Here is a 21,239-nt window from a genome sequence, read left to right as displayed (position 1 = left end):
GTCTGTCCTATCATGACCTCTCGTCCTCAAAACTATCTTCACTACGGCTAAGGTTGAAGATGGTAGACCTTTAAGTGGTTATATCAAGAATTTCTATCACCATGTCAAGGAGCTGTCCACATACCAAAAATCACAACGATCCTCAGGCCAAACGTTCCCGCCAAGTCCTGACCTCTGACCTCACACTGCAGGTTAAAGGTCAGGGGCGGGGACAGATCACCCAGAGACATTGCACACGACACACTACAACGCCCTCTGGTCACAGCAGCGTCTTCAAGAAACAAATACTAGTACACCCTTTCTTCTACCTAGAAAGCTCCTTGACCTGACTGAGGTAAGCAGATGTTTTTAGCTAGAAGTGTCACTGGAACTCTAGTAACGTCTTTGGGACAAACCACCAAACAGTTAGGGGATTAAGGTGTTAGTAGGGATAGGGACTGTCCCTAACTACCCAAACTTGGTACGACTGCTTCAGGTGAACACAACATTTGATAGAGTTTTAAAAAAAGGTTCTCAAGTTATGTTGCTTTGGGGAAGTTAACAATGTACTAAGGTAAATTAGAAGAACGATTAGATGTTATCAAGAAGTCGAAAAACACTGGTGCGAGACAAAAATATGCATCATGGACGGCTTCAAAATACAAATGGGTTAGTAAACACACTTTACACCCAGGACCCGGAGGCATGCTGGGCATTAACAAGAAAATATAGATGGATGTCGTTGAAGGTGATCTAGTTAACGTTATATATTAGTCTGACTATGACTTAAAGGAGTGGGATGTTTGGGACAGAACTTCAGAAGGACCTGCAGCGACTCCCCCCTTCACGTTTATGTTTTGGAATCGTCCATTGTTGGCATAACTCTGGATGTGACAAACGACTTCCTAGATAGGTTGGTTCAACGCTGCGTGCGACTCATTGTAGTAGTTGTAGAAGGTAACAGTAAACGCACGGTAAGTCAGCAAACCCTTCTACTTATTTTCCCGACAACATGAATAGCAGACTGTCGTGCTCACTGCGTCGTGAGGGTGAAATTCTGGAAGAGTACTAGTTGTTGGCCCCGCCCATTTCTGACCATGACTCACTAACATAATGTTTTGTTATTGTGCAATATTGGGCTGTTCCAAAAAATAACTGTGGAGGGGGGTGGAAGAGGTCTCAAATCAGCTTCTGACCCAACCCCCCTGTCCAGTCCAGAATTTTTTTTACCACCCCCCTGTCCGGTCCAATTTCATTATTTTGACCCATCCCCCCTGTCCGTTCCAGATTCGTTTGACCCAACCCCCCTGTCCGTTCCAGATTTGTTTGACCCAACCCCCCTGTCCGTTCCAGATTTGTTTGACCCAACCCCCCTGTCCATTCTAGATTCGTTTGACCCAACCCCCCTGTCCGGTCCAGATCCATTTTACCCAACCCTCCTGTCCGTTCCAGATTTGTCCTAATATACCTGCCTTTTTCATATTAGGCAATTACTAGTACGTTTTTTAGTTTTGAGCGTTTATGTGCATGAGATGACTTGTCAAGTATTGAACGTATTTAAACTTGTTTGGAGAGTTTAATTTTTTCAGCATTCAACATCACTATGAGGAGACTGAACTAAGCTCCACCATAGATTTGGGCATCGTATGATTGTATGAAGAAAAGCACCAAAAAATGCACTGAGCATTTTCCCTTTGAGGAATTACCTACACAGGGAAAAATGCACAGTGCAATTTTTTTTGGACTGAGCAATTATGAGCAGACATGCGGAGCAAAACAGTACAAGATGGCCATGATTTTCCAGAGATTACTTTGGGACATTTCAAGTTGAAACATCTCTCACCCTTCTTCAGTGGCACTAAACTGCACTTGNGCTGTTCCAAAAAATAACTGTGGAGGGGGGGTGGAAGAGGTCTCAAATCAGCTTCTGACCCAACCCCCTGTCCAGTCCAGAATTTTTTTTACCCACCCCCCTGTCCGGTCCAATTTCATTATTTTGACCCATCCCCCCTGTCCGTTCCAGGTTTGTTTGACCAAACCCCCCTGTCCGTTCCAGATTCGTTTGACCCAACCCCCCTGTCCATTCCAGATTTGTTTGACCCAACCCCCCTGTCCAGTCCAGATTTGTTTGACCCAACCCCCCTGTCCGTTCCAGGTATTTTACCCAACCCCCTGTCCAGTCCAGATATTTTACCCACCCCCCTGTCCAGTCCAACCTCTTCCGCCCCCCATTCTCCTTTATTTTTTGGAATAGCCCATTGTGGAAAAGTACTATCGGTCGTGGTTTCACAATAGCGTCGGGTTCTCTTTTAAAGACAAAGGTTCCCTGTACGCCGTGTAGTTTATATCGTACAGGCTTGGTGGGAGTGACTAGAGCCCAACATTTGAAGTGTTTTTGTAGTAACCTTAGATAATTTTAGATAATAGATATTTGAGAGAAGTGCAGTGTTGACAAGACTATAAGACCGCTGAATACACAAGGTAACATGGCAGTGTAGTTGCTACTTGTTGTACGCTATGTAATGAAAAAAGCGCACGGATGTTGGCATATCGTAGGTAAACTGTATGATTTCTGTGTGTCATGCTGTCCTATGCTATATATAATATGCTTTTGTCTTTGTCTTTTGGCAAGGTATTAGACAATTTATGATAGTGTAAGAGGGAAGTCGCGGGGTGCTCCACCCCCATCCAGTGTTGTTGTTTTGATAGCTGTCAGGCATTTTTAGAAAATGAGAAGAGCATCTTTCTCCCATCTCCCTTACGGTTTAAGACTTGACTACTGAAATTGTAAATATCTGTGCAAAAGAGAGATAAAACTTGGTCTGCTGCTCAGAGTCAGAAACTTGATTTTTGCCTTTTGTCATAAATTTATAGATTTGACTGTGCATATTATTCATAGCAGGACAGCACAAAGCCAATTTTTAGTGACCAGTAGAGTCAGCAGCAGAGCGAGGATGGCGGGAGTTCCACATCAACCACAGAACCCAGCGCAGACTGTCATCCCTGCAACCAAGGTGGAGGTATCCCTGTCATGCAGGTGGGTGCTACTTTAAGACCTTGCTGTGTTAAAAGTTGCTCAAGAGAGACATTTGCTTAATTGTATGACAAATATTACTGTAGCTTCACTAATGGGTATATAATAACAGTAGATAAATACACAATCCCTTCTCAGTTAACTGTGAGTGACTTGAGTGTCAATATATTGTATATTTAGTCCCACCTTCACACACTGTGACAGTAAATAGTAATGTACAGTCCCTCCTCATCTGGCAATGAATGTTAATAATCAATTTAATGTACAATCCCGTGTCTCCCCCAGAAACCTGTTGGACATGGATGTTTTCTCCAAGTCGGATCCAAGTGAGTTCTCTTTTCAGCTCAGGCTAAAACAGTTAATCGTACGAGTTCCCCTTTCACTTCCCCACATGGGCGTACCACTACAGGTACTGCACCGCCGCACTTAACACTGATAACATTTCTGATACATTTACAATTTTACATGTAACGTTACATCTACGAATCTGTCTGCATGTTTTTTTTATTGTGTCATATAGATACCTATCTGAAATTTTAATATGTTTCTAAAGTTTAAAAATGCCTAATTTTGTTGACCCCTCCTCACCCACAGTGGCAGTGATGTTTGTCCAGGCGACTGCCTCCACCGAGTACCGAGAGGTGAGAAAACTACCATCCTGTCTCACACAGTGCATGGCTTTGAAAGTTGTTAGGTTTTTCAAATTGTTAATTTTTTGGCAACATTTCTAGAGGTGGGATATGTATATATTGAATTGGCTGATATAAGGGTACTTTATCAACACAGCAAAGGTTAAAATAAACAAAGAAAAGTATAGGGACTTTTGCAACGTCTTCTACATCCCAAGTTATATATAAGTACCGGTATATGTTTTTTATAAATGGTCTATGCCGAGAAACTGTTCAATAATGGATTAAGATTTAAAAATATAAATTAGAAATAAGATGAATGATTAGTTGTGAAGTGATTTTAGTTTTTACTGAATTGATAACTAAAGATGACTTGGTCTTCCTATTTCCCCAGTACGGCCGTACAGAGACAATATGGAACACCCTCAACCCAGACTTTGTCAAGAAGTTCACTATTGACTACTTCTTTGAGGAGTCCCAGAAGCTGATGTTTAAAGTGTGAGTCTTGCAGTCTGAGTTTGATTAAATGCTCATATAACACAAAGAGAACTTGGTACATGTATTTGAAATATCTCGAAGCAAGAGATCAAGATGTTAACAGTTGGGAGGAACACTTCACTTCATAAAACTGTCATGAATGTCATGTACTTCCAAGCTGCAGTGATGACAAAGTCAATTTATACCTTTCCTCTGTCATTGAATTTCCAGGTATGACATTGACTCCCAAAGTGCTGACCTCTCCAAACATGTGAGTAGATTTGTCACCACTTTTTTTGTCTTAAACATAATAAAAACAAGCAGACCAAGTTAATGATGAGTTTTCCACATCCATAATTTGCTGACTTATACTCAACAAGAATGTGAAAATGGTGTTTTTCTAACATTCATTTTAGCATGATGCCGAAACGTAGCAATAGCAACTAATGGTGAATTGGTGGCATTTATCTTCTTGTTATGTTGATATTTTTTTTTGTAGGACTTCCTTGGGCAGGTCACATGTACGCTGGGAGAGATTGTCGGGGCACCGGGCAGCAAGATCGAAAAACCACTAACGTATGTAGTCTCATCACTTCAACAGTGACTTTGGTCCTTAATCACTGTAAACAGCCATTAGCTTATATATGTATATCCCGACCACCAGCTCTCACAACTCACCAGTTTTTATTTTATTTTCTATCTGAAACAAGTGATTTCACTGTCCTGGCCTGCAATGCTTGCTGTGTTATTATCACTAGTATTAGGTACACATGTACATGCTCCTTGCCAGAGGCAGCTGGGTAAGAAGGCCTGTGATGTTGAACTGCAACATGCTGACCAACTGTTACAAAAATCATCATTTCATCCTTCCAAACATTTCATACATAACTAGAAAAAACTGGGAAAATAAACTTCACTCTGTTGTTCTGTGTGTGTTTCCCTCCCCTCCCCTCATCGGCAGACTTCCACAGATTGGTTTCAAAGAGAGGCTATTCAACATCAGGTCAGAGAGGCCACGTGTCTTAGCTGGTGTTTGTACTTGCTCCTCTATTTGTAGTCCCCCCCAAAAAAAACAACAAATTAGCATGTCCCAATGCATCAATGTCTTTGGCTAAAGATGCAAGGTTATCAGCTGTAGCAAATTAAGGCAGTACACTAATTTGAGGTTGACCTGCACTTTTTAACATCCTTGTTTTGCAGGCCTAGGCCAAACACCACAATTATATACAAAGCCTTACATGAATAATGATATGCAAAATATGCATAATTGTTAAACATTTTGTAGGCATTTTTAAATTATTTAGAACACATGAAGGATGATATCAACTGTTGTTGTTCCAGAAGTGGTCCAGCTAAGAAATGTGGCACCATCATCCTGTCAGCCGAGGAGCTCAGCAGCTGCAAGGTAGGTCATGCCTTTGTTTGTTTGTTTTGTTTACCTCAAACATCCCAAACCTACTCACTTTCCCTTCATTTGAGTGAGGAAAATGGTGATTGGTATAAATTAAAGTGCCTGTCCCAGGGGCATAACATTATTTTTTTTTCGGCTCTGGGTTCAAATGACCAAGTCAACAGCCCTATCCATGAGACCACCTTGTCATTGTTACAGGATGCTGTGACGCTCCAGTTCCGAGCCACAAAGCTGGACAAGAAGGACTTCTTCGGCAAGTCTGACCCCTTCCTCCTCTTCTACCGCTGCAACGAGGATGGAAGGCAAGAATCTCTTTTACAACAGTTTTCCTATTAATATGACACCTGCTTTTACTTCTTATGGAAGTCCAGTATCTTGTAGATTCTCAGTGCAACTTAGATGTAGATTTGGAGATTTGGAGTTCCTGGTCAGTGTCTCTAAGTAGAATGAAAGTTTGGTGCACACACATGTATTTCCTGCTCCTGTTGTTTTTTATGTACATATTATTCTTGATTATTACCAAATCTGAGTCATGAATAGTTTGTAAGAAATGCAGAAATTTGTGAAAGTTGAAATGACTACTTTGAACTGTATGCACACAGCTGGACGACATGTCACAAGACGGAGGTGATCAAGAACACTCTGAACCCGCAGTGGAAACATTTCACCATTCCCGTCAGGACCTTCTGCAATGCTGACTATGACCGGTAGGGGGTGCTCATGCACTACTAAGTCATTTGTCATAAATCCTACTTCAAATGGCAAGTAATAGATGTGCCCCCAAGGTTTGTCATGTCGGTAATGGTTTACTGGTTTTTCAAGTAATGTTTTCAACAGTTTGCAAATAATTCCACATGATACATGTGATAAAGTTTTTTTAGTGAGAACCAACACACACTTCCCAACCAGATTTAACCATGGATTCCTGAGCAAGCCCCTCTTGTTGTTGACTCTGCCATTTTGTCTATTTCAGGACCATCAAAGTGGAGTGTTATGACTGGAACAGGGATGGAGGGTAAGTTGGAGTCTGTTTTTCCTAAGGAACAGAAACAGAAATTGGCTAAGGTGTCATAACAATCTTTCATGCAGAATTGCAGACAGATTTCTAATGTTGGATGTTTGATGGTTTTGCATGCTGCCTGTTCAGTGCATGTCGGTGGCGAGTCTATCCACAGCACACATCTGGTTACTAAAAAATGTACTGTCAGATATGTCTTCCAAAGGTCAAGCTTGTAAGTTGAATCTATACTCTCAGCACCATTTCTAGATGTTCTGATATCCTAATGAGTATCCCATCTAGCAAATCTGAGTTGAATGTTAGTATGCAATTTATGATAAGCAAAGTCATTACCATGGCAATATTTTACATCCACCTGTTTCTATGATGGAAATGTGTGACAAAGACATGTACTAGTACTTGCCATGGCCCATGAAATTGATTGTATGGTGATTTGCAGTACAATTATCCGTTTATTGCCATGGTGATACAATGTTAAGAAACTGTTGCCATTGTGATATGGTATTGCTAAGAGACTGTTGTCATGGTGATATGTTACTAAGAGACTGTTGTCATGGCGATTTCCCGCCCCAGTAGCCATGACCTCATCGGTGTGTTCACCACCAACCTGCGTCAGCTGACCTCTGGAGCTGCCGGGACACAGACATTTGATGTAAGTAACAGTGAAGTGGGACATTCCTGTTTACATGTACTCAACTGTTGTTCAAGAGCAATGTAAGATGGATTACAAGCCAGGTAGGAATCAGGCAGAGGGAACAGGTATTTCCATATCAGTGGGATTACAAGTGATCCAAAATACTACCGATAATGTCAGCAATTTTCATGTAAGTAACAACAAGACTTGAACTTGTATGTACATGTAGTTTGTTGGCTTGTTGCCAACCTGCATGATGATGCACAGTGACTGCAGTGAGATGAAAGGCTTTTATTGGTCTCCTCCAGGTGATCCACCCCAAGAAAAAAGCTAAGAAGAAGAAGTACAAGAACTCGGGGACGGTGACTCTGCAGTACGCAAAGGTGGAGCAGCAGTACTCCTTCCTGGACTATGTCAGGGGAGGGTGAGTCCACAGCAGTATATGTTTTTCTTTGCATTGTATAATCGGTAAACTTGTCAAGGTATGACACACCTAATGTTACAGATCAGGTTGGTTTTATCCACTCACATTTAGGGAGCTCCTACTCTTAACTTGCCAGGGTTTAACTTTGCTAACCATTATGGATGTGCAGCAGGATTGACTTTCGATTTAAGGTGTCAGATAACACCTGCTTAGCCCTGCATGGATTTCAGTTTGTATCAGTAGTCAGGCTTGTCTATAATGATTTCAGTTTTTCTTTTATCTATATGGTCATTTTCCTTTCCAGGACACAGATGAACTTCACAGTTGCCATTGATTTCACTGCCTCAAATGGTGGGTACAAAACATGTATAATATATAAATTATATATATATCATAAACATGCATTACAATATGATTGATCATGCAAATTCCAGTAGGTCTGCTGTTTACTCTGTGTAATTGTTTGTTTATGTTTGTTTCCAGGCCAGCCACAGCAGCCGACGTCACTGCACTACATCAACCCCTACGGGATGAACCAGTATGCAACAGCACTTTGGGCCGTTGGGGAGATCATCCAGGACTATGACAGGTAACAGGTAATGTTCAAATGCTTGTAGGTGCCACAGATAGTGACAACATAAAACAAAGGACCTCAATCCTGTTTTAGCTGATGGTAACTCATTGGTGCCCAGGTCATAGATCAGTGGATTATAGAATGATGATTGTTGCCTACTCAGTGACAAACACTGAGGACCTTAACAGGTAACAATGAATGTTACCTTGTATATTTTTTCTTTCCTAACTCGCCATTCCCTTCCACCCTACTCAGTGACAAGTTGTTCCCGGCGTTTGGGTTTGGTGCCAGAACCCCGCCCGGCTACACCGTGTCACACTGCTTCCCCCTGAACGGCCAGCCTGGAAACCCATACTGCTTTGGGGTGGCAGGGATCATGGAGGCCTACCAGTGGACACTGCGGCAAGTCCAGCTCTATGGCCCAACCAACTTTTCCCCTGTCATCAACCATGTTGCCAGGTAAATATCCATGCAGGTTGCTAGGTAACCACATCATCCATGTTGCTAGGTAACCTCCCCATGATTGATAGCTACCATGTTGACATCTGCCAAGTTGATTGACAGCTGCTATTTTGATTAACAGCTTGGCTTCGCAGAGCAGGGAGGGTGGCGAGTATTTTGTCCTGCTGATCGTGACAGACGGAGTCATCACCGACTTTGAACAGACCAAGGAGGCCATCGTCAATGTAAGATGCTTTAGTAGATGTGTATAAGAATTTGTATTCATTTTGAGTTTGCTGTTCTTACTGCACAGGAGTAGACAGTGAGAAAACCTGTGCTGTTGTTGAGGCATGTTGATTAACAACTTGTTTGTTTTCCAGGCAGCCACACTGCCACTGTCCATCATCATCGTTGGTGTTGGCAATGATGACTTTGAAGGTACGTGTTTTTGTTCTCCACAAACTGTGCACCTTACCAAAAGGTCTCAGATAAGACCAGGTCAGCCCTACAGACTTAAGTTCGTAACATAGAAAAGGCCATACCGTAATTTCTCATGACTTCCACTTAGCGCCCGTGTGATTTACACTGTTCTTTTCCAATATATAGCGTCTTGTGTCAGCTGACCCTGGTTTGATTCTGCATGATGTTGTGTGACTTTATAAATCATAGCTTTATGTGATGTTTTTGCAAACCTTGGTTTCACCTTGTACTTATAATTACCTTGTTTACAGCTATGGAGGTGCTGGATGGAGATGAGGTCCGGCTGTCATACCGGGGCAGACAGGCTGAGAGGGACATTGTACAGGTGGGTTCAACTGTTGTTATGTAGACCTTTCACTGAAGGGCTGACACATCCTTTTTTCTCTGCAAACATTTAAACAAGGCTCCAGTTTGTTTATTTGTTTTTGTTTACACCCCCTGGCAGTTTGTTCCATTCCGTGACTATGTGGACAGGCAGGGTAATCAGGTCCTCAGCCAGGCACGGCTGGCCAAGGATGTCCTAGCAGAGGTGCCTGATCAGCTGTTGTCCTACATGAAGAAACATGGCATCAAGCCTGGTGCACCGCCACCAGCCTACACAGGCCCCTCAGGACCTACAGCTCCGTCAGCTCCCTCTGCACCCACAGGCCCTGGGACTACCAACATCGTATAAGGCCCCACCAACATGACTTGTTGGAAGAAGGTTCAAATCTATGGTAGTATTTGATGTTTGACTTACTTTCTTAATTCAACCTCTTTGTCTACATCTACAAACATACAACTTATGTTAACACAGAAGTAAGCTTCAAGTTAACATACTAATGAATGTAGAGGTAAGCTAACTCTGAAAGGAAATGACAAACTGTGCAAAAAGGAAGACATTGAAACAAAGGGCTTCCAGCTTTGTGTCCATAAAGTTAGGAAAATGACTTTCCAAATGTCCTTCAATGGTGCAGTTAGAAGCTCCTTACTCTTAGAAAGGCCATGTAAAGTTACATTTTTGTAACTCCCTAGTTCTTTAGAAACTTATAAAATTATTGATGTAAGAAAATGAATTTTAATCAAGAATGATTTGATGTTGATATAAGCAAGGATTTGTGTCTTCCTGGCTGTAATACTAGGATAAATATGTGTCAGATACACTAATCAGATGTGGCAGAGAATTGTCTATATAGGACTTTGAATATTTTTACCATTGCCATATTCCAAACATACTAATTGTTGCTTGACCTTAGCTGACAATTGCCATATGATATGAATGTAACCAGTGATCAGACATTAATTAAGGAGGATGTCAACCTTGTAATACAAGACAAAAGTAACATCTGTCCTGGGATCAGGGTTTCAGTTGTAAATACTGCATGTTCAACCTTTCTGTGCCATACAATATTACAAAGCTTGTATGTTTTGCTTAATAACATAAATTTGAGGTAATAATTGATCAGGCAGGTTACCATTCCTGCCAAACAGGGTGCAACATTTTGATACATGGAAATGGATTTAACTTTACTCTAATACAAGAATTGGGACTTGCCAAATTTTTTACCAGTCCTCTGGTCTTCTTCAGTATAATGTGGAGGAAAGTAAAGTCCTTTTCCTGCTATGTAGCAATTCAGGTTAACTTTCATAATAATTTTGATACTTTGTACATATTGAACTTCTGTATCAGACCAGCAGAGCCCAGGAAGGAGAGAGTGGCTCGGATTTAAAGTTCGTACTTTTTGATACCAAGTAACTGTATGAGTATAGACTTATATTTACAATCATATTATATAAACTTTTTTCGTATATATTTAACAACTTTAGGTGGATGCTAGATACATTAATAAATATATGGTTAACCTGTATGAGTGCAAGCTTTCAGTGGGTGGACGTTTCTACACTTGGTGGCTAGTAACCACTAATGGGCTTCGGGAGAACCGAATTGCCAATGATTGCATGAATTACATTTATTGCTCTTTAAACTGGAAATCCTAGGTATGAGTCTCAGAGTGAATCTTTGTGTGGTTTGTTTTATTGAGCAGAATTAAGTAGTTTTATGACATTTGGAACAAGATTTTGTTTGCCCTTTAAAATGGCTCATCTACATATGATCGTCTTATCATGACATACAGTAACACATCAGCTCTGCAAAGCGTACACTATACACGCACATGTTGCAAGAAATAATCCATCCTAAATGTCTTTATTCAGATAACAAAGTCACACAGCTGTACCACACAATTTCATAAAGAATTCTCAAAATTTCTGACATGCCCCAAAAGATCTGTGTACATCTTTCAAGATGTCAGACATCTAATCTCCTTGAAATACTTTAATTTGTTCCTCATAATTCCTCATAACTCTTGTTTAATTGACTGGAGTAACATGATACATGTATTACAAAGGTTGCTTTAAAATGTCAGTTGTACTTAGAGAGAAGTTAGAGTCCTTGATTTTAATACAAAGCACAAAATTAAAGTCTTTTTGGAATGATGTCATTCAATATGCAACACCACAAAATTTTTAAAGTTATGCATTGTGCTCACATTTACAAGTCTTGTTCCCACAGCTGTTTTGGGTCTGGTTTTCTTCCGGGAAAACTTTGGAGGGGAATCATAGATTGTTCAGGAGGGATGTGTAGGTATGCTGCTCCTCAAGGGTTTCCTTTTGAAATATCAGCAGATTTGTTTAGCTCTTCCCTGCACCCGTAGCTTGCAATGTCACGTACGTGCCCTTATTTACATCAGTTCTTGATTAGCACACTTGATTAATAGTCAGTGCCCAAGTCATATGGCCACGTCAGCGTCACATCCTGCCGATCACATTGTTCTTAGTTCTAACTTCATACAACTTATTACAACTTCCTACATCCAAGTTCATACCATTCACCCCAGTACTGGACATGCTTCTCAGCACCAAGGACAGCTGCTGGTTCATTCTGGCAGTCAGCCTGTGTCTGGTTTTCAGCTGACTCAACATCATTCTCATGACTCATCCCCTGTTGGGAAGCTACATAATCCTCAGCAGCTGCAGTTATTTGGCTGTTCTTGTTGGGCTGTGGCTTGTATTTTTCAGTAATGACAAAAGACAAGTAATCATCTTCATGCATGATTATATGTACATCTGTTTCAGCATCTTGAGCAGCTGCTATCACATTGCTGTTTCCATATTTGTTGAACTGAGAATCATTGTTTACAGTTTCACATTTATCCTTATCCATGACTCCCCATGGAGCATCAGCACCATGTAGAGCTGCTGACCCATTCTGGCCAGCAGCTGATAGACCTGTCGGGTTTCTTGGTGGAAGGGAAGGTGGTATAACATCATATTCATCTTCGAACCTGCTAAGACGCCCTCTGAGGGTTGTACCTGTATGTGATCTTTGTGACAGAGTGTCTACATAGTCATACTCCTCTTCGTCTGCCCCAAGGTCACCATGCCTTGTTTTGTTATGAGCTCTGGCTGTGACATTGGCAGTGTTGTAGAAAACTCTAGGATCTGAGCTTTTTTTAATATTTCTGGAGCGTCTCTTGTACCAGATTGTGAGAACAATCACTGCAATAACTAGTGTAAAAATGGCACTTGCAATGCCAACAAGAACAGGTGGGGAAAATATGTCAGAATTCCCACTAATAAATCCCACTATAAAGCCATGGTTACCAGCTGTAGGCACATTCCATTGGTCTTCGGACTGCATGGTTGGTTTTTCACAGTCTGACTGCAGATTTTCAGGACTAATATCTTTGAGCTTTTGCCCTCTGTGTCCTTCACATGTGATTTGGTCTTCAAATAGATATGACCCTTTCATCTTTTGCCTGAAGGAAACCATGTTGCAGTCACACTGCCAAGGGTTGTTGGAAATGTTTACAGTAGAGATTGTTGATAGTTTTGCAAATATGTCAGCTTTTAGGACTGTAATCCTATTGTGCTGTAGATGCAAGGTTCCTAGTCCTGATGTTTCATTGAAAGTTCCAGCCCGAATGTCACCGATTTCGTTATTGTCTAGATAAAGAGAGTCCAGAATTCCCAGCCCTGCAAACATTTCAGATCTGAGGCTCATTAACTTATTATGAGACAGGGACAATGTTCTCAGTTCTGGTGTAGGATAGAATGTTCCAGCCTGAATTTCACTGATCTCATTGTTTCCTAGATCCAGATTTGTCAAGTTCCCATACTGTGAGAAATCAGACTGATTTAATTTTGTGATTAGATTATTCTGCAAATATAGGTGAGTGACACCTGTTGGCAGGTTCTGAGGAACACTGGTGAGGCCCTGGCTGCTGCAGTTAGCAGTTAAAGAACCTGTAACTTGTGTAAGGCTGCAGGAAGCTGCTGTTGATCCAGACACCTTCAGGATGATCAGAAGGGACAGCAGCATCCCTGGAAGCTGTTCTCCCATGCTGTTCTCTGTGCCCTGATTCAGGAGTAAGAGCAAAAACACTGGTGAGACCCTGAGGCTTGGTTTCATTTACATCTTCATTAGTACTGAGACTTCTACACAATATACAGTACATGCATTCACACTAAGTTTACAAAACATTAGGTCAAATATTACTGAAAAGAAAAATGTACCTGTGAAGTTTACACTCAACAGAAAATCTTGACCTCTCTTCTTGTACTGTAACGCCCCTGCAATGTAAGACACAAGTTTATGCTCAGAGTAGCTGTTCCTTTATTGCATGTAACTCGCAGCTTTATAACTCAAAGCAATATAAATTGCACCTGAAAAATCTTAATTGTATCTTGCTTGTCTTTGTGTTAGTTGGTATCAACTTTTGTAGTCTTACTTCCTTCCATACATCCATATACAAGCCTTCCTGACCAGGAAATGAGTAGAAAAAATTTTTTTCTTAAATTAAAACTATTAAAAACATATTAAACTAGTTGTCACTTTAAAGTGCTAATTTCTGGCAGAAATGTCACAGACATTCATATAAATCCACTACATATGTTTAGTATGTTGGTGTCTTGGTGCATAATTCAGCTTGTTTACAAGCAGAAGAGTACCAAACATAAGGCAAAGATGAAGACTTACCCAGAGACAGTGTCCTGAAGAAATGTACAAGTTAATCCTACAGACTGACTTACAAGTGTGCACCTGGTCGGAAAAATAGTCAAGGAAGTGGCACCTGTGTCTTGCCTGAATGTCACACCCTCTAACTGCGCAGTTCGTTTTGTCAAAAACACCATTTGCATAGACACAAGGGCACATACCATGACCCCTCTGTTCAGGAGGGCAAGACTCTGGTATGTTGGGAAGAGCTGAAAGTCAGAACCATGATGTTGACAGTTGGGGCAGTAGCTTAATAGACCCATTCATCTTTCACGGATCGCATAAACTGCTTACATCACTGGGGGGACATTTTGAATAGAAACTACGTCACGAGGGGGGGGGGACATTTCGAATAGTTCCTTTCACGGATCGCATAAACTGCATACGTCACAGAACAAAATAACCTTACATTGTGCATGGAATGCCACCATACAAAGTTGGTGTTTGTTTTCCTGTCATTTCGGCATATATTGCCGAAAAAAGACACTTTTACCTACCTTTTAGTATTAAATAGAGATCTGCAAGGGGGGGCACCGCGAGTGCAAACTGCTTTCGATTTCCGTGATTTAGAACAGCGTTCTTTTGAAATGTCCACCCTGTGACGTAGGCATTTTATGTGATCCGTGAAAGTCGAATGGGTCTATTACTTTGTACTTCACTCCAGAAAAAGATCATGAGATACAAGTTAGGAACCTTTGGCATTTCGTGTATTCTTCTATCTATTCTCATGTTGGTCGTGTGAAAACACTCTGTATGCTGCATAGTACATCTGCTTAATATCTATTTGCGAGAAGCGGAAACGAACATAGAGAGATAAGAGCTAAAGAAGACATTCTGGGCTACGGTGTAGCATCTTTGCCAACTATAAGCCTTCCTATATCTAAAATTGAACTGAGACAGAATACAGATACTAGTATTGTATTGAGTTTTGTTTATTTGTACAAAAACACTACAAACCAACAAGGCACTCATTACCCCTGTACGTAAATTCTTTAATAACTTCATGGAATAAATACATGGACACTGATACTGTGTACAAGCTGTTCTCACCTCAGGTCTGAATCCCTTGTTTTCTAATTTCAGTTCTGAATTTGTTTATATACATGTATAAACTTAGGCTTAGTTGATATGCTTAAAATGCTTTGTCCATTGCCAAATTCAAAACAAGGAATCACTAATCCAGTGACAATGGCAGACCTAAGGAAGCCTTGTTGCAGAAAGAATTTTGCCCCCGTTACCGCCGGGGTGGTACCACATCGATGTTGTCGAAGTCGTGTGTTCTGTCGAGCGGGTGTGCAGCAATGTAACTCCCAGCCTTCAGGATGTCTTTTCCAATTTTCTGCACAGCTGCATCTGTGTTTTCTGGTAAGACAAAAGGCCAAATGGCAACATTAGTTGAGCCTCATTACATATAGCCAATAGGGAGATACATGTAGGTCAGGAAGGTGTTTAGGAGGTGGTCAGCAAGGTGCTACAAATATTATTACTGAAATATAATGAATTTTGAAAAATCAAAGGAGTGAATTGAAGCTAGAATAGGATGGATACTACTCCCAACCAACTGCGACCTTGGTTGGGGGTGGTCAGGAGCAAATGTGCCAAATGTGTGACATGTTGGCTGATGGTGATTGATATTTTCACACAAAAACTCAGCTTCCTTTATTTCCTTGGACCAATGCCTTACCTCTGCTCAAGTCGTCAAACATCTGCATGTTTGCATTGTAGCTTTTCTGGCAGAAGGTGTTGGCCATCAGGACCTGTGAAATAACACAAAGATATAAAAAGCCATTAAGACTCATGCCCATCACTAGATGCAATAACACTTGGCAGCTGTCCACCACTGACTAGTCACTATGAGTGCTAGCGGAGTACCTCGTGGTCATAGTTGGGGAGTCCCGAGATGGCCGCCTTGCTGGCACGAGAGACGACTGCTGTCATGGCGTACAGGTTAGTGGTGATGTCCGCCACTCGCTTCAGTACCAGTTGCTCCTCCATGATGCCCTGGATGGGATTGAAACTGGCTGGTCAATGGATATACAATGTGGTAACTTCTTCTTGAATAACTGGAATCTACACCTGTGTTCTGACAGTCAAAATGTAAAAGAATTACTTTTACTGACGGATTTCTTTCTTTTCCAGTTCACAGTCTTACCTTGTCGTGCCGGGACAAAAGAGTCACAAGCACATACATTAACCCCCTATGAAAGCACATACACTAACCTCTTCAGATTCAACCCCCCACCAGGGCATATCTTACCTTGCCATGCCTGGACAGCAGGGTTTCTGTCAGAGCCCCCATTGTGTTCACATTCTCCTCTAGCAGCTTTGCTCCAGCCTGAGGACAGATGTAAAGTATCAATGTTACTGTCAATACAATGTTTGGCATCTATGACACCAATATACAGAACTTCAAAATTTGAAAAACACAAGCGGCAGGACAGAGCTCACCGTGAGGCTGGGATGTGCCTTGAAGCCGTCCCCGATGAAGCGATCCTCTGACACAAACCCCAGACTCGGTCCCAGCCCAAACCCTGGGCCCCATCGCCGGCGCATGGTCTGGAGAATCAGGCCCAAGTTTCCACGCTTCAGCTCCCTGGGATATGAGTATAATATTAGAACACAGGTGGCACATCATAAGTGATACTGTTCTGTAAGGTCCCCTCTAGCAGCACGGATGAGTACTGCAGGGAGCACATCATTTCAAGCTGTGTAAAAATTACGATATCTACTGTACAAAATGCCCTCTACGTACACTTCTACAACATTTGAAGAATGTATAGGAGTCTTCAACTGCTCACTTGAGTTTCTCCTTCAGTATGTCCCCAGCAAACTTCATTCCCACCAAGGCAATGTAGAGACGAAGGATTTCATTGGTCCCCTGCGTAAGCAAATGAACAAATATGAAAACTACTGTCATCATCATCACCATCATCAAAAAATACTCAGGAAGGCCGCCATTTTCTTATGAATGATATCTGCATGCACTTATTTGGCCTGACTTGCTAGCCACATAACCATGTACAACCATTTCAAACTTCAGGTTGTCACAAACTGCTTACCTCAAATATCATGAGGATGCGTGCATCTCGCAGGTAGCGCTCGTACGGGTACTCCTTCATGTAGCCCAGTCCACCCAGAACCTGCAGGGCCTCGCTCACACTGCTCCACACACTCTCCGAACTGTACACCTGTTACCATGGAGACAACATGGAGTTACCATGGAGATCACACAAGGTAAGCTCTGTTTGACCATCAAGTATCTTATCTTCAGTACTTAAAGACTGTTGGATGTACATGTACAAGGAATGCGGCTGTGGTGGAAAAACATCACTTCATGCACTTTGAACTACAATGTGACCATATGTCAGTAATCTGACCTTGGACAATTTGTATTTGACTTGACAGTTATCTGATCTTGAACAGTTTGGCATTTACCATTATCTGATTTCAGCAGTTTTATTTGCCCTTGAGACTTGACTGACCTTGACCATGGCAGCCTCCACAGAGCAGTCGTGGTTCCCGCCTGGCCAGCGGTCCATGATGCCTGCTGTCAGGTAAGCCATACTCTCCATGGCATAGGCTCGTAACGCCATGTCCGCAAACTTCTCCTATTAATCAAATAAACATCTTCTTTCAAACAAACTTCTATCAATCAAACTGACATCACCTCAGGAATAAACATATCTTCTGTCAAAATTATCTTTTTTTCTTTTCATGAAACAGACACCTTCTGTCTATCAAATTTACTTCTCCTGTCAATCAAACTTGAGCATTTTGCATCCCACATAAAAACTAATCCTGTGTTTCAAGTATATGATGTGAGAAAGGGTGACGGACACCTAGCGTTGCTGGGCTTCCTCCCACTGACACGGATATGTGACACCCCCTACCTGAATGAGTGGGAACTCCATCAGCTTCTTGTTAAACTGCACTCGAGTTGTGGCATGCTCTGCTGTTTGTTCTGGAACAGGGCAGAAACAGTCAACATGTCAGCTGCACAGCAGGACCAGTAGTACAGCCAACAACATGTAAGCCACACATCAGGGTCAGTGACACACTGAAACTGAATCTACACACTGACAATTGTTGAAGCTAAACAAAAACAAGTGCCCGATGATGTGTTTCTCTGCATGTAATAACCCCCCCCAAAAAAAGATCTCTTATGCTTTATTATTTCAGTATTTCCATAACAGTTTTCACTAACCAATCAGCTTCTTCACAATCCCAGCTCCGCTACTTCCCATGCTGAACCGCCCGCCGTTTAAGATGTTCATCGCGACCTTGAATCCTCCACCAACTTCTCCAAGGACATTCTCCACAGGAACAGGAGTGTCTTCAAAGTGCACAGTGCATGCTACAGAACACAGGTGGTGCTGTTAGATGGAGGAGACCCAGTAAACAAACATAAGTTGAGACATATAAAATGCTATTCTGGAAGAGCAATGCTGGCATGGTCTGCCTGGAGCAAGAAGAAAAAACTGATCCAAGTCACCGGATATTTTCAAACTTCTAAGCTATTTTCCTTCTTGCCAGCACATCCTGCTGGAAAGGCTGTACAGTAAAGTTTCACTTGTAGTTCCACCTACTGTTGGAACCACGAATCCCCAGCTTGTCCTCAGGCTTCCCGCTGGTGATCCCGCCGAAACTACGCTCCACGATAAACGCTGTGACCTTGTCCTTCACCTGACCGGACTTGCTGTCCACGACCTCTGTTTTGGCAAACACTGTAAAGACATCTGCGATGCCACCATTTGAGATCCAGATCTAAGAGGGGACAAATTAAAATCAGTTCAGGAAAAGTTGGGACAAAAATGGACAACTCACAGTATCTCCGCCAAGGTTTGTTGGTAAATGTACTTGATGATCAGCAGACTGTATGAAAACATCATTTTCTCAAATCTCACTGGATCATATTTGAAGTTTTTATGAAATCAAGTTTGTACTACACTTCCAAATCTCACCAGTAAGATTTACTACCTCATCTTACATCCTGTTGAGTTCCACTTTCCTGTAACAATCGGAAGAAAACAAACCTTCCCGCCATTCAGCAGGAAATGCTTCCCGTCGCTGCTCAGAGTACCTCGGGTCTGGATCGAAGCAGCATCACTTCCACTGCAGGAGGAACAAAACAGCTTAACATTCATGTCCAGCATGAAACAAAGCTGTACTATCTTCCTAACTCAATGATTTTAGGGTTTCTCTCCTTGTTGAAATTTAGGTTCCTGCCTTTGGGGTGAAAATCCACCAAAAATGCAAATTACTGCCAACAACAGACTTGTTAGGTTTTGAATGGTGCTTTTGTGCAGGAAAAAATAAGCAGAAAGTCTACTCTACATCTGAAATTCACACATTATCTATAGCAGATACAAATTCATTGATTAGTTGATTGATCCCACCTGGTGGGTTCTGTCAGTGCAAAGGCCGCCACGTGTTCTCCCGTCGCCAGCTTTGGGAGGTACTTAGCCTTCTGCTCCTCGTTCCCTGCGATCATGATGCCCTTCAGTCCGATAGCCTGGTGTGCCGCCAGCGTAACGGCGATAGCTCCGTCAATGGCCGTGATCTCGCCCAGACGAGCGTACTCGGTGTTGGACAGGCCCAGCCCACCTATATAGGGAAGTGAAATCATATGATTTGTCACACCAAGGTCCTGCAGACCCAACTCCAAATACTTTTTTGTCACCATCAAAGGAAGAGCATCTTACTACATTTGTCAGATCTTCTGACAGATCAAATGACTGACCAACCAACCATCCAACCCCTAGCCTGCCAGGCACCCAACAAACTGAGCAAGCAATCAAACGTACCATACTCCAGAGGAACCTGCATCCCAAACAGTCCGAGGTCCTTCAGACCCTGCAGAGTGTCCGGGGGGATCTTGGCATCCATGTCGATCTGTTTGGAGTCCACTAGAGACAGCAACAAAGGAGGCAACAGTTAAAATCCAACTACATGTACTGTAAAAAAATCTTGTGCTAATGATATACAATTGTGGTTATCAAACGTAAAGACATGCCTGAATTCAGTAGCCTGGTTACCAAATCTATTATAGCTCCCGAGTCCTACATCCTCTCCACAAATAGGAGAGGATGTAGGACTCAGGAGCTATAAGAGGTTTGGTAACTAGACTATGAACCCAGACCCACCGTCATCCTTGAAGTAGCGCTCCACTGGGTCGACCATCTGCTGCAGCTGGTCATAGTCCTGTTGGTTCAGTCTGGGGAATGGGAACACTTGTTCCTAAACAACAAACAAACAAGTCAACAATTGTCACTAAATAACAAATAAGTCAAATCAACATTTAGAACCAACAAGTCAACTCACTGGTGTGTATGTGAATATGTGTTTGTGTGTACATATGTTTGTGTGTATGTGTATGTGTATACCAGTATGTATGTGTACTACATATTATGTGTGTGTGTGTGTCACTGTGTGTGTGTATGTGTACTAACGTTACATACTAGTATGTGTATGTGTATGTGTACTACATATGTGTATTACATGTATGTGTACTTCATATGCGTATGTGTATTAATTGTGTACTACATATGTATGTGTACTCTGTATGTGTATGTGTATGAGTGTATGTGCATGTGTATGTGGTCACAGGTGTGGCACGGGTCACAGGTGTGTCATCAATTCATTTAAATCTCAATGACAAACTTGTGAGGTTGCTACCCCTCTCCCCAGACACCCCCCCCCTACCCCCAGTCCCTCACCACACCTTTCTATACTATAGCATCACATTACATATTACAGGTGTGTGGACGCCTAACCAGCTGCTTGTCTCGAGCGCTCACCCGGATAAACTTGCCGACGAAGAGGTTCTTCACGAAGGGGGTTGTGTAACGAAAGTCAAACAGGTCAACCTCGTCGGGGTTGTGGAGCCGGCGGCCCGAGCTGTGGAACCCGCCGGCAGACACACACCACGGCCGCCGCACCAGGCACAGAGTCGGCCGCAGCTTCCCCGTGCTCAGCATGGCGCTCTGCAGTAGCCGGGAACTGTTGTTGTTTGCTTGTTTGTTGTTTGTTAGTTAGTTTGTGACCCACACCCCCACTCTACACTCGACGACCAGGACAGCAAAGTGGTCTCTTAATTGTCCTGA

The 21,239-nt window shown here is 42.2% G+C and overlaps 3 protein-coding genes across 11 annotated transcripts; 1 reads left to right on the top strand and 2 right to left on the bottom strand.

Annotated features, from left to right (window-relative positions):
- Positions 1 to 241: 241 nt before the first annotated feature.
- On the top strand, positions 242 to 11,077 carry LOC109477303 (copine-8-like). Of its 9 annotated transcripts, none has more exons than XM_019778430.1 (20): positions 242 to 334; positions 2,879 to 3,016; positions 3,299 to 3,339; positions 3,608 to 3,654; positions 4,037 to 4,140; positions 4,351 to 4,390; positions 4,619 to 4,695; positions 5,461 to 5,524; positions 5,729 to 5,832; positions 6,133 to 6,237; positions 6,504 to 6,545; positions 7,122 to 7,200; positions 7,491 to 7,606; positions 7,911 to 7,957; positions 8,090 to 8,195; positions 8,436 to 8,639; positions 8,764 to 8,866; positions 9,002 to 9,059; positions 9,353 to 9,426; positions 9,547 to 11,077. In XM_019778430.1, exons 2-20 carry the CDS (start codon positions 2,934 to 2,936, stop codon positions 9,772 to 9,774), a joined length of 1,722 nt encoding a protein of 573 aa, XP_019633989.1. In that variant the 5' UTR covers positions 242 to 334; positions 2,879 to 2,933; the 3' UTR covers positions 9,775 to 11,077. The 9 variants fall into 9 exon arrangements, with proteins under 9 accessions (XP_019633989.1, XP_019633988.1, XP_019633993.1 ...); XM_019778429.1 differs by having other exon boundaries at positions 312 to 334; positions 2,882 to 3,016; XM_019778434.1 differs by lacking the exon at positions 242 to 334 and adding an exon at positions 850 to 953 and having other exon boundaries at positions 2,882 to 3,016; positions 5,464 to 5,524; positions 7,125 to 7,200.
- An 813-nt stretch (positions 11,078 to 11,890) lies between these two features.
- On the bottom strand, positions 11,891 to 14,467 carry LOC109477305 (SLIT and NTRK-like protein 3). The gene is made up of 3 exons (XM_019778435.1): positions 14,119 to 14,467; positions 13,656 to 13,712; positions 11,891 to 13,497 (listed from the first exon to the last, which is right to left on the bottom strand). Exon 3 carries the CDS (start codon positions 13,480 to 13,482, stop codon positions 11,938 to 11,940), a length of 1,545 nt encoding a protein of 514 aa, XP_019633994.1. The 5' UTR covers positions 13,483 to 13,497; positions 13,656 to 13,712; positions 14,119 to 14,467; the 3' UTR covers positions 11,891 to 11,937.
- A 599-nt stretch (positions 14,468 to 15,066) lies between these two features.
- LOC109477345 (acyl-CoA dehydrogenase family member 9, mitochondrial-like) lies at positions 15,067 to 21,214 on the bottom strand. Its single transcript, XM_019778547.1, has 16 exons — positions 20,934 to 21,214; positions 20,280 to 20,373; positions 19,941 to 20,042; positions 19,533 to 19,740; positions 19,170 to 19,248; positions 18,723 to 18,900; positions 18,341 to 18,490; positions 18,027 to 18,097; positions 17,619 to 17,744; positions 17,196 to 17,324; positions 16,935 to 17,014; positions 16,585 to 16,729; positions 16,394 to 16,471; positions 16,009 to 16,137; positions 15,821 to 15,893; positions 15,067 to 15,498 (listed from the first exon to the last, which is right to left on the bottom strand). Exons 1-16 carry the CDS (start codon positions 21,111 to 21,113, stop codon positions 15,371 to 15,373), a joined length of 1,950 nt encoding a protein of 649 aa, XP_019634106.1. The 5' UTR covers positions 21,114 to 21,214; the 3' UTR covers positions 15,067 to 15,370.
- Between the last annotated feature and the right edge of the window lie 25 nt (positions 21,215 to 21,239).

The sequence above is a fragment of the Branchiostoma belcheri genome, unplaced genomic scaffold (genome assembly GCF_001625305.1).
Source record: "Branchiostoma belcheri isolate BF01 breed outbred unplaced genomic scaffold, Haploidv18h27 scaffold4, whole genome shotgun sequence".
In the NCBI taxonomy this organism is placed as follows: domain Eukaryota; kingdom Metazoa; phylum Chordata; class Leptocardii; order Amphioxiformes; family Branchiostomatidae; genus Branchiostoma; species Branchiostoma belcheri.
Note: the sequence above shows the minus strand (reverse complement) of the source record. Positions and strands in the feature narration are given on the sequence as shown.